At 42.4% G+C, this 15,939-nt stretch overlaps 1 protein-coding gene across 1 annotated transcript in view; it reads left to right on the forward strand.

The window, feature by feature from the left end:
• The window catches only part of TANC1 (tetratricopeptide repeat, ankyrin repeat and coiled-coil containing 1), a 182,206-nt gene that overhangs the window by 86,256 nt on the left and 80,011 nt on the right, over positions 1 to 15,939 (forward strand). Inside the window, exons 4-6 of the mRNA XM_079709947.1 lie at positions 4,041 to 4,145; positions 14,427 to 14,557; positions 15,605 to 15,791. Coding sequence (XP_079566073.1) covers positions 4,041 to 4,145; positions 14,427 to 14,557; positions 15,605 to 15,791 — 423 coding nt within the window. The remainder of the gene's footprint in view (positions 1 to 4,040; positions 4,146 to 14,426; positions 14,558 to 15,604; positions 15,792 to 15,939) is intronic.

Here is a 15,939-nt window from a genome sequence, read left to right on the forward strand (position 1 = left end):
ATTTAATCTAGATTTCCTAGTTTGATAAGTGCTGAATGGTGATTCAGTACATGGGCTTCAAACCTGCACAGACCACAAAACCATTTGAATTCCTGCTTTGCCATGTGTGGGCCATGAGCAAATTGTTCCACTGATTTGAGCCTCAGCTTCCTGACCTAGAAATGGGGGAAATAGTGCTTTTCTCCCAAAGTTATTTGGATCGAATGAATTAATGCATGTAAGTGCTTAGCCTTGTGTGGTCACTGAATACCGTTGTATTTACTTTGTTACATTCTAGGTCTCCTTTTGTCTCCAGCCTCACAGGTCGCTATGCCAGGCACTGTGCCAAGTGTGGGAACCTGAGAGACCTGCCCTCTGCTTTCAGGATTTTCCCCTTAGAGCTGAACTCTCCCTCATTCATCGTTTAGCTCTGGGATGTACTGAGGCCCGAACTGGAGAGGAAGGGAGACCGTATTTGAACCTAGGTCTGCCCAGGTCTAGAGGTTCTGCTCTTTTTTTTTAAATTAATTTTTATTGTAGTATAGTTGTATACAACATTGTATAGTTACAATGTTGTGTTAGTTTCTGCTGTATGTACAGAAAAGTGAATCAGTTACACATACACATATATCCACTCTTTCTTAGATTCTTTTCCCATGTGGGTCATTACAGAGTACTGAGTAGAGTTCCCTGTGCTATACTGTAGGTTCTTACTAGTTGTCTATTTTATGTATAGTAGTGTGTATATGTCAATCCTAATCTCCCAATTTATCCCTCACCCCCTTACCTCTTGGTAACCATAAGTTTGTTTTCTACATCTGTGACTATTTCTGTTTTGTAAATAAGTCCATTTGTACCATTTTTTAGATTCCACATATAAGCAATATCGTGATATTTGTCTTTTTCTGTCTGACTTACTTCACTCAGTATGACAATCTCTAGGTCCATCCATGTGGACCTTGTAATGCATGGCATCCATGGCATCCATGTAATGCAAATGGCATTAGTTCATTCTTTTTTATGGCTGAGTAATATTCCATCGTGTGTATGTACCCACATCTTCTTTATCCATTCTAGAGGCTCTACTCTTAACACTGTCTCCTTAGTGTTGAGTATTTCTTACAGTGAGGGGTTGGCCTCTGAGTAGAACACAGTTACAGACAAACAGATGGGCATAGATGCTTTCTGAAGGCTCTGGGTGACGTTGAGGTTCACATTCTAACCATTCCTAACAACAGCTGTACATCCATGTGAAATAGCCCCCATTTGAAGAGAGTGCTTATTATTAGAGAACATCTTTGAAGGATGTGTGGTGTAGGTAGATTGCCTGGAAGTAGATCTGTTTAGATTGGTTATTACTATACCCTGAGGAGTTAAGGTGAACAGAATCTTGCAGGTACTTCATGAGTGGTGCATGGTTGCTGGTTGGGGCAATGTGAATCATTGGACGATAATAATAAAAGGCTTTAGCTCCCTTGAGTTCTTTAAATGGAGGAGAGCAGATGATGAGAAAAAGATGCCCTTGATCTCTTTTTTTTTTTTTTTTTGTGCTACGCGGGCCTCTCACTGCTGTGGCCTCTCCCTTTGCGGAGCGCAGGCTCAGCAGCCATGGCTCACGGGCCCAGCCACTCCACGGCATGTGGGATCTTCCCGGACCGGGGCATGAACCCGTGTCCCCTGCATCGGCAGACGGACTCTCAACCGCTGTGCCACCAGGGAATCCCCCTTCCCTTGATCTCTTTTACCATAGGGAGCAGGTTGGGAACCAAGAGTGTGGAACGGTTCTCGTATTTGTCTGTTTCTGCCTGCCCTGGTCAGGCTCTTCTTCCAAGTTGCTGTCTCCTTCACAGCAAATATCATTGTTTCCACTTGCCCCCCAGTCTCTCCCTTCATGCATATTTATATATGGATAAGTGTGTATTTTTGATGAAATCTCAATTGTATTTTGTGTACTGTTGGTTAGCTTACATTTTCCACTTAATTTTCCTTCTCTCCACCCCTCCCCCCCCAAACCATTCCACTTTAACCTTTAAAAACATTCCCTTTCTGACAGGGTTAAATCAATTATGAAGACAGCCATATGGTTAAATACTACATTAACCATTTTAGAACCATGATTTCTAAAGTCTGAAATAATACCCCTATCTGTCAAGCTCTATAAGCTTCTTTGATAATGCAGCCTATTTTCAGATGTGGTACATTATAACTGGCTGGGAATTATTAGTGTTTTTATAGTAGTGTAGATGCTTTTGCAGTAAACCTTTAGGTGGCAGCACTTTCACCGTAAACCACATTCTGAACAGAATTTCTCAGATGCATAAGATGTTTGACACAGAAGGATGCTCAGAGTCCACCTGACTTACCCCTTCAGTGTGCAGTGATGGAGCTGAGGACCTGGGAGGGGCAGGGCTGTGGCTCAGGGTTGAGCAGGAGGGAGATCTGTGAACCACTGTCTGGCACTCTTCCTCCACCCTTTCTCTTACTGATGTGAAATGTTGCCTGTCTCTGTGGCATTGTTAAAAGCACACTTTAAGTATAAGGCAACCAAGGAAAATAAGAGTCAAGTGGATGATTCTGGACCAAAATGTAATGGGCTGTTTGAAAGGACCAGACAGAATAGGCAGTCTTTTTTTTTAAAGCAGCTTTATTTAGATATGATTCACATACCATACAGTTCACTCATTTGAAGCGTACACTACAGCAGTTTTTAGTATATTCACAAGTTTTTGCAACCATCAGCACAACTGAATTTTAGACCATTTTTATCACCGCAGACCCCTTAGCCATCATCACCCCACAAGCCCGCACATCCTCCAGTCCCTGGCAACCATTCATACTTTGTTTCTATAAATTTGCCTATTCTAGATATTCCATATGAATGGAGTCACATAACATGTGGTCTTTGGGGACTGGCTTCTTTTACTTAATTTTTTACTTTATTTTTTTTTTGGCTACAACGCATGGCATGTGGGATCTCAGTTCCCTCGTGACCAGGGATCGGACCCGCGTCCCCTGCATTGGAAGCACAGAGTCTTAGCTACTGGACCGCCTGGGAAGTCCCTGGCTTCTTTTACTTATCAAAATATTTTCAGGCGTTGTCCATGTTGTAGCATGAATAAGCACTTCATTTCTTTTTATTGCCCAGTAATGTTACATTGTATGAATATATCACATTTTGTTGTCAGTTGATGGACATTTGGCTATTATGAATAATGCTGCTACAAGCATTCATGTACAGATTTTTATCTGAACATACATTTACACAGAAGTGGATTTGTTGGGCCATATGATAACTCTATATGTGTAAACTTCTGGGGAACCACCCAGCTGTTTTCCAAAGTGGCTGCATGTGTGCATTGCCACCAGCAACGTGTGAGGGTTCCATTCGTTCTAATTCAGAATTCCAGATTTTCTGATGATAAGTTGGGGATGAAGGGGAGGTGAGAGAGATGATTCTCAGGCTCTCTTGTGTTCCCGAATCGTATGCCGGACTGCCTGTTCTGCCTTTCCGAAGATAGCTGTGTCAGCTACTAAGAAACCAGCTGGCTTCCCTGCCCCACACAATTGCTTTGCGTCACCAGGCTGATAAAATGCCTGCGGTCTGTGGCCGCGCAGAGCATATTGATGTTGTAGCCTGGTTGTTTGTAATCCTTGCCTCCTGACTTGGGAGATACCAGCAACCTGATCATCTTGGTCCCAGTTAGAGGAAAAATTCCAAATAAAAAACCCTTTGCCACAAGCCGTCCAGGTCTGGACATGTCAAAATCACTTATGTGACATACACCAAAGACAGCTGTAGAGACTGCACAGCAAAAGAGCAGCTTTTGTTTTTGTCAGAGTTTATATTCTCCAAGCTGAGCTTTTATAGCCCTTTCTTTGGCAGCCCAGACTGGACGTTCTTACATCTGTACTGAAATGACTGTGTGTGTGTTCAAGGGAGGGGAAGGGGCCGGCTTTTCCTTTAGGCCTATCTGGGTCCTGGTGAGGACACACACTGTACATTCTGAAGCTTTGTTTGCAGCTGGAAAAAATTAGCCACACTCAGATCTTTCCCGCTGCAGGTCCCGTCAGGAAGCCCAAGTATGTGGAAAGCCCCAGAGTGCCTGGAGATACAGTCATAATCCCGTTCCGAGACGTGCCCAAGCCAACAGAGCCCAGTGAAAATGGTAAGAATATATTTTCAATGATTTTCCCCCCTAAAGATTTTACACCATGACACTCCACTTCTGAATGAAACTTGAGTGCCTCTTGCAGGAATGCTTTGCTAAACTGAATGTATCTGGGAGGTGGTTTTCCTTGGGCAGTTATAGAGATCTGTTTAGTTAATGTAAATTCTTGGGATTATGTACACAGTGTAGGAATAGTTGAGTGGGTGCATATGCATTGTTTACAGGTTGAGACTTAACTTCCTGTCAATTTTGACCTTCCTGGTTCGGGGGGGACATGAAAAGCCAGCCAGTAGACGGCTTCCAAGATTTTGTTTTGTTTTGTTTTTTAGTGCTCCGTCGTTTTAGAATATTCAACAGCAGGCTTTGGCTGAAAAGCTGAAACTGTAGCTAGACAAAGCTTATAATAACTAGCTTTCTTAAAAGCATTTGGTAGCTTTTGAAAGCTGCTTATTTTTTTTTTAAACATCAAAAGCTTTTCTTTAGAGAATGTTGAAGTAGAGGCAAAAAAATATCCAAATTGATTGAAACTTTTCATGAAGACACTTTATATTTTGCCTTTTTCCCTATATCTGGAAATACATGTAACAGACGTTACATACTCTAGCATTTCGTAGATGTATTAATAGTTCTTTATTTTTTTTAATCGATTCCAGAATGTACCTGTTTGTTTCTTTCTCTGGGGTGGGGGGTTGTGTCCCCAACTCACAACTCTAAGGTCTTTAATTTATGTGTTTTGAACGTACATCCTGTTTTCCTGCAGAAACACATGGTTAAGAATCCTGGCATATGTAGAGAAGCCTGTTGTACCCCCAATATGGACACAAGTTTATGTAGTAATGCTGAAAGAGAAAACTCACCCATATTTCCACCTTGGAAGACCTGGCATCCTCCTCTCCCTAATTGTGGGTGGAGAGGGATATAGCTTCCTTATGTTCTACCACTGTATGTGCATTTCATGTTTCTGCTGAGGCGTAGGAGGGAGTGGGTACGAAGTGTAGGACATAGTAGGAACATGGAGTGGGGTGGCAGTGGTGGTGGTGAAAATAAAACTAAAAAAGAGCTGAGTGTGAGGGGTTGACAGAAGATGAAAATCAAGAAGAGGAGTTTGGAGTGGGCGGGGGTCGAGATGGGACCAGGAGCTGAGCATTCTGGGCAGGGAAGAGATGCTGTTGCCTGCATCTTGGCATGAGAAATGCCACTCTTTTTCCTTCTGTCCAGGCACCCAGCCGTTTGGTTTCGGCAAGAGGTTCTCACTAGGATTTGTGCTGAGGGAGGGCAGGGCACCAGGTGTGTGGTGGTGCAGAGGGGAGGGTCCACAGTGCCGTCTGGTCAGGAGAGCCGGAAACCCTGCAGACACGAGGACCCTCCTGGTTGTGAATTCACGTGTGCAAGGTGTCTGTGGGTCAGTCTTCTCGCTCATTTCTATTCTGGGTGTCAAAAAGAAAGTGAAAACCTGTTCCTCTGAAGTGAATATCAAGAATCTGAATTTACTGAGCTGTCTGCCCATTTCGGAGTAAGCCTGCCCCGCTTTACCCTCATCCCCACCTGCCTTTGGAGTCCTGGTTGGTTATGCCCCTGGCATTTGACTGGTGTGGACTCCATTATGTGACGCTTTCCTCGGTGGCCAGGAGTCCTGTTGACATGCTGTCTAGAGTTTAGGGCTCCCCCTGGGGTAAGAATGAGGACAAATTTGGGATTTTTATTGGGCAAAGAAAAGAGGTTATAAAATAGTTCCCGCTGTCAACTTTTCTCCCCTTGTCCAAGGCAGAATTGGCTTTCTTAGGGGAGGAGGTATTCTTATGCTTGGCTGCCAGCTGAGCTAAATTCAAGCAGAGTGATTGATATTGTTGGTGTAGCCTGCAGTCTGCAGATGTGCTTACTCTCGAGACCCTAACTCCTGGATTCAGCATCATCAGTCTCCATGGGGACTGAAATTATGACATACCCGGGCTGCAAATACACACCAGGAGTTTCCAGAAGTTTCACCTAGAGTTAAGAAGCAGGGTACATTTCCCCTTTTTTGGGCGTTGGGGAAAGGGGCGTAGTTCATGCTTGTGGGCACATGGTCTTTCGTGGCTAGCCACGAAGCCGGTGGAAGCCCCAGGAGAGTTATCGGTTGGTTGATGAAGAGGTGTTTGCCTAACAAAATTTAACTTGATGATTAGTAAACTATGGTGTGTTTTGTAATCCCCATGGAATCCTTTACATTTCAATGGGGTTAATTAAGTTTGCCATATTAAAGTACAAATTTTATGTCCAGGTCACTGAATCTAAAGGCGAGGCTGGAGCAAACTAAAACTAATTGAGTTTGAGTATTAACCCAAGCATGTACAGATGCATGCATGATGGACTAAATCCTAATTTCTAGGGTTTCATAGTAGCAGCATTACTTAAGTTTTAACTAAAAATTTGGGCTTATACTTTCCATATTTCCTTTGGGCTTTTTAAAAAAAGTCTCTAAGACACTTTTCTGGATGCTGTCAATAATAGTATTTCAGTAATCCCCATACCAACAAACTATTGACAACAGCCCCTCATGAAATGCTTTTGAAATTCCCATAGACTCGTGAAATATCAAGTTATTCCTAGATGTTTGAAATACCCTTTCCAGACTAAGCTGCCTCACTTTATGGTTATGTTGGTCCATAAATTCTTGACTCTTAGCTCTCTGAAATTTAAATCAAAGTAAAACAAAACCAATGAGCACTCTGAATTTATCCATTAACTTATAAGTAGTTGTATTTATGTGAAATCTGCTTATTTTAGCCATCTGGGTAGTGGGATATGTGATATGGGCAGATGAACATTTTTATTATAAGCAAAGAACCTGTTTATTAAAGTTTACATTAATCTGGAAACATCTTTATGGAAAGAGATTCTACTTTATTCAGTATTTTAAAATATTTTGGAAAAACAGCACTTTCTACTCTGACAAAACGAGTGACTTAATGAGGTCCTCAAACAAAATACAATCTCCTTTTTCCTGTCAAATGATCCTAATAAGCTATGTGTCATATAGAGTAAGTTCTTCACAAATAAGCTTCCTATTGCTAAACCGACATATTGTTTAAGGGGAAAATGTCACCCACAAAACAATACCTCTGCCTTAAGGGAAAATAAAAAACTAGATAAATTAGGGAGGGTTATTAGATTATAATAGGATTCACAGCTATGTTTCTTGGAATTAGGGGCAACCATAATCCATTTAGGTTCGCTTCAATCTGTCATTAGCTACTTGAGCAAGCTTTGATGGGGAGGGGTGAGAAAGTTTTAGTCTTATGAGTCATTGCTTGGTGAAGTCTCAAAATACGACGAAACGGGGCTTCTCTGGTGGTGCAGTGGTTGAGAGTCCGCCTGCCGATGCAGGGGACACGGGTTCGTGCCCCGGTCCGGGAAGATCCCACATGCCGCGGAGCGGCTGGGCCCGTGAGCCATGGCCGCTGAGGCTGTGCATCTGGAGCCTGTGCTCTGCAACGGGAGAGGCCACAACAGTGAGAGGCCCGCATACTGCGAAAAAAAAAAAAAAAAAAAAAAGAACAGGATCAGGAAAAAAGTGATACAGGAAGATTCCTGAGGAATTGCAAGGATCTGGAAGCCGTAAGAGACAAAGATGATGACATCAGGGTTTTGAGACTACATTAACCAGACACTAGGAGAGGGGGACCTGTCCATTTTGGTTTGAGTTCAGTTTCAGGCATGTTGAGTTTGAGGTCTGGGAACATCTAGGCAAAAGTGTCCAATGAACAGCTGGAAAAATCAAACTGGGGCTTAAGAAAGAGCTCAGGAGGTAAACTGGGCAGCCTTTTACTTAGAGGGAACGTGATGAGATTAGGTGCATTACACTAGGGAAAAGGTCATTGAGAGAAGAGACCTGAAAACCTTTGGTATTTTATTCTTGAGCTGTGAATAAGGTGGAAGAAGCACCAGCAAAAGGGTAGAAGAACCCACAAGACCACACAGTATCCATGGGTTTCCCCTCTGAGTGTCTGATGTGACAGTTGCCACTTTCTTCCTTGGAGAGCAGAGTATCTGCCAAGGTCAAAAATTTACAGGAAAATCAGAAGAGGAGATGGGCCATGAAAAGAAAGTTACTGTGCCTAATAGGGCTGTTTTAGGAGGCTTGTGAAGGTGAATGCGTTTAAGTTGTAGGTATGTGATAAGGAAATGGAATTAATTGGTGAGGATAAACCACCTCTCTTTTACCCCTAAGGAGCTGAGCAAGTAAGGGAAGATGAGAGATCAGTTAGTAGGGTGAAGGGAGTCCGCGACTGTGGTTTTATTTATTATTTTTATGAAAAGGGAGAATTTAGTACAATTGAAGACTTAAAGGTTCTACAGGAGTGGGACATGGACTTCTAGGCATCCCTAAGACCCTTGCAGAGGGTCTGTGAAGTCACAGCTCTTTGCATAATAACACTAAGATATTTCCATTTCTTTTGCATTGACAATTGCAGTGATGGTGCAAGGGCAATTGTTGGTAAGACTTCTGATGCCTTAATACACGTCAGAGTAGGGGCTCCTGCTATTCTAGGGCTACATGTATTTTTTTTTTTTTTACCAACACCCACTTGCATCAGAAATAATAATTCACTGAAAAATGTCCTTGATGAAGCCCTAAAAATAATGAATTTTGAGTCTTGACCCTTGAATACCCATCTTTTTAATATTCTGGGTGATGAAATGGGAAGTCTGCAGAAAGCACGTCCACTGTGTGCTGAAGTATGATGGCTGTCTCAAGGAAAAGCACCTGTGTGATTGTTTGAATTGCAAGCTGAACTAGCCTTTCTTAAAAAAAAAAAAAGAACATCATTTTTACTTGAAAGTACAACTGACAAATCAGGGTTATTCATAATTGGTATTTGGACATATATTTTCTCGAAAAGGAACAAAATGAACACGTCACTTCAATTAAGAAAACAAACAAACAAACAATCCTGACAAGGATTAGTTGCCAATGATACAATTTGACCTTTCGAATGAAAATTAGGTTTTGGGGAATTTGCATGTGTCACAAAGAGCTTGATGGCTTCCCAAGACTTTTCTATTGAGATCTGTGGTGATGTTAATGAATGTGATATTTTGGTGTTGTATAATAAAATGTGTCAACACTTGCAAGATCTGCAAAACCAGTATTTTCCAAATGACCCAGTGCATGATGTTACAAAATCTTGCATGGGTAAAATCCATTTGAAGCATAAAACAGACCATTGGATTTTGCTGTAACAGAGTACAGAAAGTTCACTGATTCAGATTCAGATCAACATTGGAACTAACCTTTAAGAAATTGCTACTTGTCAAGTTTCAGGGAGGTGTCAAAGAAGAATATATGTAATTAACTGGAAAGGTTCCTCCCTTTCCCAACTATTCAATACATTGCTCTCTAAAGCCACAATTCTTCACATGCTTCAACCCATAGAACCTATCACAACAGGTTGAATGCAGAAGTAGACATTAGAATCCAACTGTCTTCTATTAAATCAGACATTAAAAAGAATTTGCAAAAATGTAAAACAATACCATTCTTAACTTTTTAAATTAAAATACGGTTATTATTAAAAATGTTATTTGTTAGTGTAATTTTTATTAACCTAAAATGGATTAACATAGATCTTAACATTCTTAGTTTTAATTCAAACATGCTAAATATCAATAGACATAACCCATATAAGCCCAAGCTCTTTGGAGTTCTTAATTTTTAACAGTGAGCTCTGATACTAAAAAATTTGAGAACCACTGGCTTAGAGGAAGGAAAAGAGAGGGAGACAATAAAAATAGGTGAGAAAATTGATTCACAGACTAATAGTTATCTAGACTGGAGAGGATGAGGACTTAAAGTGGCATTGTGACAAGAGAAAAAGGCGAATTCAGGAAACATTTTGAAACAGGAAATGGTAAGATTTGGTAACAATTTCAGTATGGGATGCATGAGATGAAAAGCCTAAAGATAACTTATAACTACGTTTTGGTATTCCAGACTAGAAACCAGTTATTGACATAACCAGATCAGGTTCATGGATAGATGCACCTCCGTAAATAGTATTTTGGGAAATTGAAGGAGGAGGGAATGGCGATGCCTTAGGAGAAGGAGTAAGCAGAAAGAAACAGGAAAATGTTTGTGGAGTAGAAGGCAAGGAAGGCAAGAGGTTTAGCAAGAAGCAGGTCCTAGACAGGTAGAGGCAGAGGAAGGGATTTAACATCAATCAAGGCTGTGTCTCACTTAACAGACTTGATTCGGAAGTATTGTCTTGGAAGCTGATGTTAAGTCAGTGGTTCACGGTTACGTGCTAGTGAATAGCCAAGCATCATCAACAGTGCCCAGCGCACTGTTGAGTTTGAGGAGGATGAGAGTGGAGAAAAGGCTTCTCTTTTTTATTTTTATTTTATTTATTTATTTATTTATTTTTACATCTTTATTGGAGTATAATTGCTTTACAATGGTGTGTTAGTTTCTGCTTGATGGCATTATCATTGGTAATCCCCAGGCACTTCCAGGGTTCCAATAGCATCTGGCTTTAAAGAAGGCAGAATGATTATATGGGAAATGAAAGCAGTTAAGTGTGGGCCAAGTTGGAGCAGTTTGATAGCAGGAGGGGATTTGTTGTCTTGAAGGAATAGTGATTTCAGAAAAAGTTAAGGCAGAAAATTTCTAAACAGAAAACTTTTTTTTTTCGGTAAGAGAAATATATGCACATTAAATATAGAAAGGAAGCCATGAAAACAGAAAATGAAGTAATAGTGAGAAAGTGGGCTCTCAGTGTTAAAATTGGTAGAAATAATGACCAACTTTGATACAGTGTTTTATCTCAAAGATATTCGGCGTATAAGATGTTTCTCACATTTGTTTTGAGCTTCACAATCTATAAGAAGTAGGTGATGGCCACTTCCCTGATGAGGAAATTGAGGTTTAGAGAAGCTCACGCTGTAAGGGTTCCAGAATAGCTTTAGTGTGGGGATGTCTTTTCCTCTGAGCCTGTAGTGGGGGAGGGTGAGTGGATAGTTATTAAGGGGACAAATAGGTTTGAAGTTAGGATGGAGCCAGTCACCTTGTGGACCGTACCTGGATGTTGGCACCCCAGATGTGATCTAACAGGTGTGAATAGGTAAAAAGAGCCAGGCAGGGAGTGATCAAAGAAATTCCCTTTGCCTTTCTCCATGTGACTATTCCACAGTGGTGTAATAGCGAGGATTTCATGAGAACATTATTGGGAAGAATATCGCTCTCCACTTACCTAACGGATTCCTAGGGAGTGTGAGGCCAGATACTCTCTCACCTCCAGCTACAGTCATCATAAGTTCTTTGGATACTTAAATCTATGAGATGTTAAAGCATTGCTAAGAGATGAGGTCTTTCTCTCCAGCCCTTATCCCACTGCTGTGGGGTAAGGTACACTCATTATTGATGAATGATTTAATATTAACTCCACAAATGAAAATAGACTGTATAGAGTATCCCATTGAATTTTAGTTTGGGAGTCGTTTTGGAATCATTAGCTCAAAGAAAATCCTATCTGACTGTTCAAATCTCAGTATTTGGTAATTGACTATGGAAGGACAAATATATTTCCATTTCACAGTTGAGGGTATCAGTGTGTGTTCCCAGGCAACTCATCTCCCGCAAAATGATACTGTCACACTTCAGCCAGGGGTCCTTCTGCCAGAATGAAAAGTTCAGCGAGAGACACTCTGTGCATTAGGGAAGGAAAGATGCGGACAGCTTGACGTGGATTAAGGAATTCAGACCAAAGGGGACTTCTGAGGGGAAGGTCACTAGGATGACATTTTAGTAGAAAGAGTAATATGAAAAGACAGTTGGGAAACTTCTGGGAGAAAGAAAATTGTAGTGGCTTAATGGATGCCAGAACTGCAATAAAGAACATCTGTTCATTCCTCCCAAACCTGGGTACATTTTTCGAATGTTGGTAGCAACAAAGACCAGATTGAACAGTTAAGAGAACAAGTTAATGATGAATTTGGGCATCTCTTGTCTCTTCAGGAGACTGGAATGGCCACTGCTCCCCAACTTGTCTGAAGCGGGGAGGTTTAGATGACTAGTTGTCTTTGAATTTATACACACACACACACACACACACGTTTGTGTGTGTGTGTGTGTATACACAATGATATACGTATATACAATTATTATTTTTTTAATGAAAACCTTGACCATCTGGGGCGAATCTGCTGCCTCCGGCCCCCCTCCCACCCAGGACCTACACAGGATGTGGGTCTCAGAGTGAGCCATTGGTCGTGGCCCTGTGAGGGTAAATTTCGTGATAGCAGCTGCCAACTGGGAGTAGTTTTTGGCTCTTTCCCCAGAGTATTTCAGGTTGAACCAGAAGCTGGACATTCTGGGGCAGGTCACAATTGGGACGCAGAGTAGAGACTGTTTTGCGAAGAAAGGGGGGTGTGGAGTAGGGAGAGTGCCGAGGTCTGGCCCCTCACCCACGTCTTCCCCTTTCCAGCTGCATCCTGTTCTCTCCCTCCGGTCCAGCTGCCACACCTAAGATAAAGTAGCTGCCCTGCCTGAGCCTTGGGGCAAGGGAGGGTGGCACTGATCCTGTTCTGAAGTGGTCCACCCCTTGGGTGTGCCTGGGTCACGCTGATTTGGTTCGGTTCCTGGTTTCCTTTCCCCAGTGCCCATGTACCTTAAGAGTCAAAATGTCAGTTGGAGATCTCTGGTGGGAAGGGACCTTCTGTAGAGTGGCTTTGAGGGTGTGGTTGACCTGCCCTGGGGTGGCTCCCTTACCCCTGTCATTGGCTTGGGGCCACTGCTCCTTCATGTTATGGGTTTATCTCAAATGATCCAGAAACATCAGGGCTCTTTTAACCCACAACAAGCAAGCCTTGGTTATTTTATCTCTGCTGTATTCTAGAGCAGCCGAAAAATATCCAAGCTGGGAAATAGCTCTTCTTCTCACCCTGAACATTGGGAGCTTTTGAGAACAAGCAAGGGGTTGGGGCACTTTTCCTTCCTTGAAGATACAGTCAGCCTAGTTCCCCTTATAGCTGCCATCCTGGGAGCATGACTTAGCAAAACTGGTAATGTGGGTGAGGATAATACAGATGGTCTTCTCAGCTCTGCTTATGTTGATTTTTGTAGTTCCTTACAAAAGGCAAAGTTAGCATTGAACTTTGGTGCTGCTGTTGTAGCTCAAAAGTAATATCTTGAATTTGTTCTTTCCTCATTTTTACCTATTTGCAGATTTCCCCATCCAGGGAAAATTGTTCATGAATGTATGGATCTAGGTACCTAGACAATTAACAAAAAAACAACAAAACATTAAGATGAATGACTATTACGGGTTGTATGTTGTTCTTAAGTTCTAACTTTTGTAGGCACAGTTAACTTTATACGTTATTTCATTCCCTGATGGATGCTGACTTAAAACTGTAAGAGAGCTGTTAGAATGATGTGAATATCATTTTGTCCACCAAAATTAAGTTCCCTTAGGCTTTGGATACAAGGTTAACCTACAGCTCAACATTTAAGTCAAGTCCAACAATAAAATTCTCTTGAGTGCACAAAGCAAGGTGACCAGCCTTAGGGCATCCAAACATGCCCTGTGACCTTCAGGTGGAACGTGCTTCCAACCTTACTGTGGAGTGTGCTGAGAACACAACCGACTTTTCTGCATCTCCCCATGGACAGCAGGGTGTACTACTGGGTCCTGTCTCTTGGGACACAGTTCATTGGGACTTAAGATCTTTGTTTCAACATGGATCCCTGATGATTGACCCTTGGGTTGGAATCCTGGTTTTGACTTTCACTCCTAGGGGGTGTGCACAGGAAGTTTCCACTGAAGTGGTCATGCCTCTTTCTTGTTACGTGAGAGCTTAAATTTTCCCCCCCGCATCTAATAGCTCTGGCAGCATGCCACTTGGATTTTACTTTATTTCAGCCTCCTGTTGGCATTGGACACACTGTGCTCTTCAAGAGTAAGATGAGGAGTAGGCCTTTTTCTGCCTTTGGTGTCTGAAGTACCCATTTTTCATGACATGGAAATAGGAATTGGCATCAGAAAATGACACCGTGTCTTCTGATTCAGGTCAACAATTTCACCCTTTGCACTTGGAGTTTCTCTTTTACTGTTTGCTTAACCTGTCACAGTCTCTTAATTAGAATGTATTGCTGGCGGACAGGCAGCATTGTCAAACTTTGTGCGTTTTATAAAAATATGCAAAAGCACCAGACAAGCAGCTGTAATGCCAACTCCTCCAGATGCAGATACTGAAATTCCTGAGAGGGGCGTCTTTCATTGTTTTCTTTCTTTGTTCCAGAAGCAAAGGCCGATAATGAACCGAGCTGTTCGCCAGCGGCTCAAGAACTGTTGACAAGGCTGGGATTTTTACTGGGAGAAGGGATCCCAAGTTCCACACACATCACCATTGAAGAAAAAAACGAAACCATGGTAATGCCCGAGGAAGGCACTGCATGTCATACCTGCTCAGAGGATGAATGAAGGCATGACCGTCTTCCCCCCTCCCTGAGTGGGGAGGTCATTGTTCGGGCCAAATGAGTCTGGGCTGCTGTGTATTGAAATTCATTTCAACAGTGTGTTTGTGAATCTTTGTAGTTGAGGTTGGGGCGGTGAGGAGAAGCAGAAGGGTGTAGAACTTACGAAAATGTCCACATTAACCTTCTGATCACCACCCAGAGAAGGGTAGCGGAATGAATTATAGCGGCTGAGAGAATTCCTTAGTAATGACACTACTTTTATCTTTATAGCACTGTTCTTTTCATCTGGCTGCTTTGGTATACGCTTTCCTGCGCATTTTTATCCGTTGAAAGTTTGGAGGGTCAGCGGGGTGAGGAAAAGATTTATAGGAGATGACTAGAGACAAAATAAAATGATATCAAATGGTCCATCTACGGAAGAGCACTCCCCTTCCTAGGGAACAGCAGCCTGCCACATCCGAGATGAGAAGTGTACGTCTGAATAGCAACGAGGGGTCGGAGCCTCTGCCCCCACTGCGAGGGTCTCAGTGAGGGCGTCATGCATTGATTGAGATCGCAGTGGCCACCCGTCTCCTTCCCCTGAGCGCAGAGCCCGTAAATCTTCAGGAACTGAATCAGGTTGCAGTGCTTGTGAAACATTACAAAAACAGAGTTCCCAGATTTAACGCACAGAGGTCAAAGAACCCATTTGTCTTCTGCAGACGTTAAATGAAAGGAAGTCTGCCTGTTTGCTATTTCTGCTTTACTAAATGTACATTCCCACTAAATTATTTCTAAGACTGCCCTTTTAAGAAAAAAGAAGGTGGCAAGGTGGGGGGGAACAGAACTAGGAGATTTCTCTTTTAAATTTTGGAAGACCGTATGTATTAAGATCCTTAGATTTGAAGAACAAAACAAAACAAAACTGTTTTCCATTTTCCGGTTTGTAGTTTCATTGTTTTAGCATCAAAAACAAAGGGATGTGTAGCTGCGCTAACTCCTCCTTCCCTTCATCTTACAGTGCACAGCTCTGAGCCAAGGCATCAGCCCTTGCTCCACACTTACAAGCAGTACCGCGTCTCCTAGCACCGATAGCCCCTGCTCAACCTTGAATAGCTGTGTCAGCAAGACGGCAGCCAACAAAAGTCCCTGTGAGACCATTAGCAGCCCTAGTTCCACCCTGGAAAGCAAGGACAGTGGAATTATAGGTAAGAAGCTCACTCCTCGGGTCATGTGCTGGCTCCATGCATTTCAGCCAGAGCATTCACCAGGCACTTCTTAAGAGGGTTTTAGCATGTGTGGTTTGTGAAGGTTGGCCCTCCGGGGCCTGCCCTGTCCTTTGAAGATAGCACCGGC

The sequence above is a fragment of the Hyperoodon ampullatus genome, assembly GCF_949752795.1.
Source record: "Hyperoodon ampullatus genome assembly, chromosome: 8".
NCBI lineage: Eukaryota > Metazoa > Chordata > Mammalia > Artiodactyla > Ziphiidae > Hyperoodon > Hyperoodon ampullatus.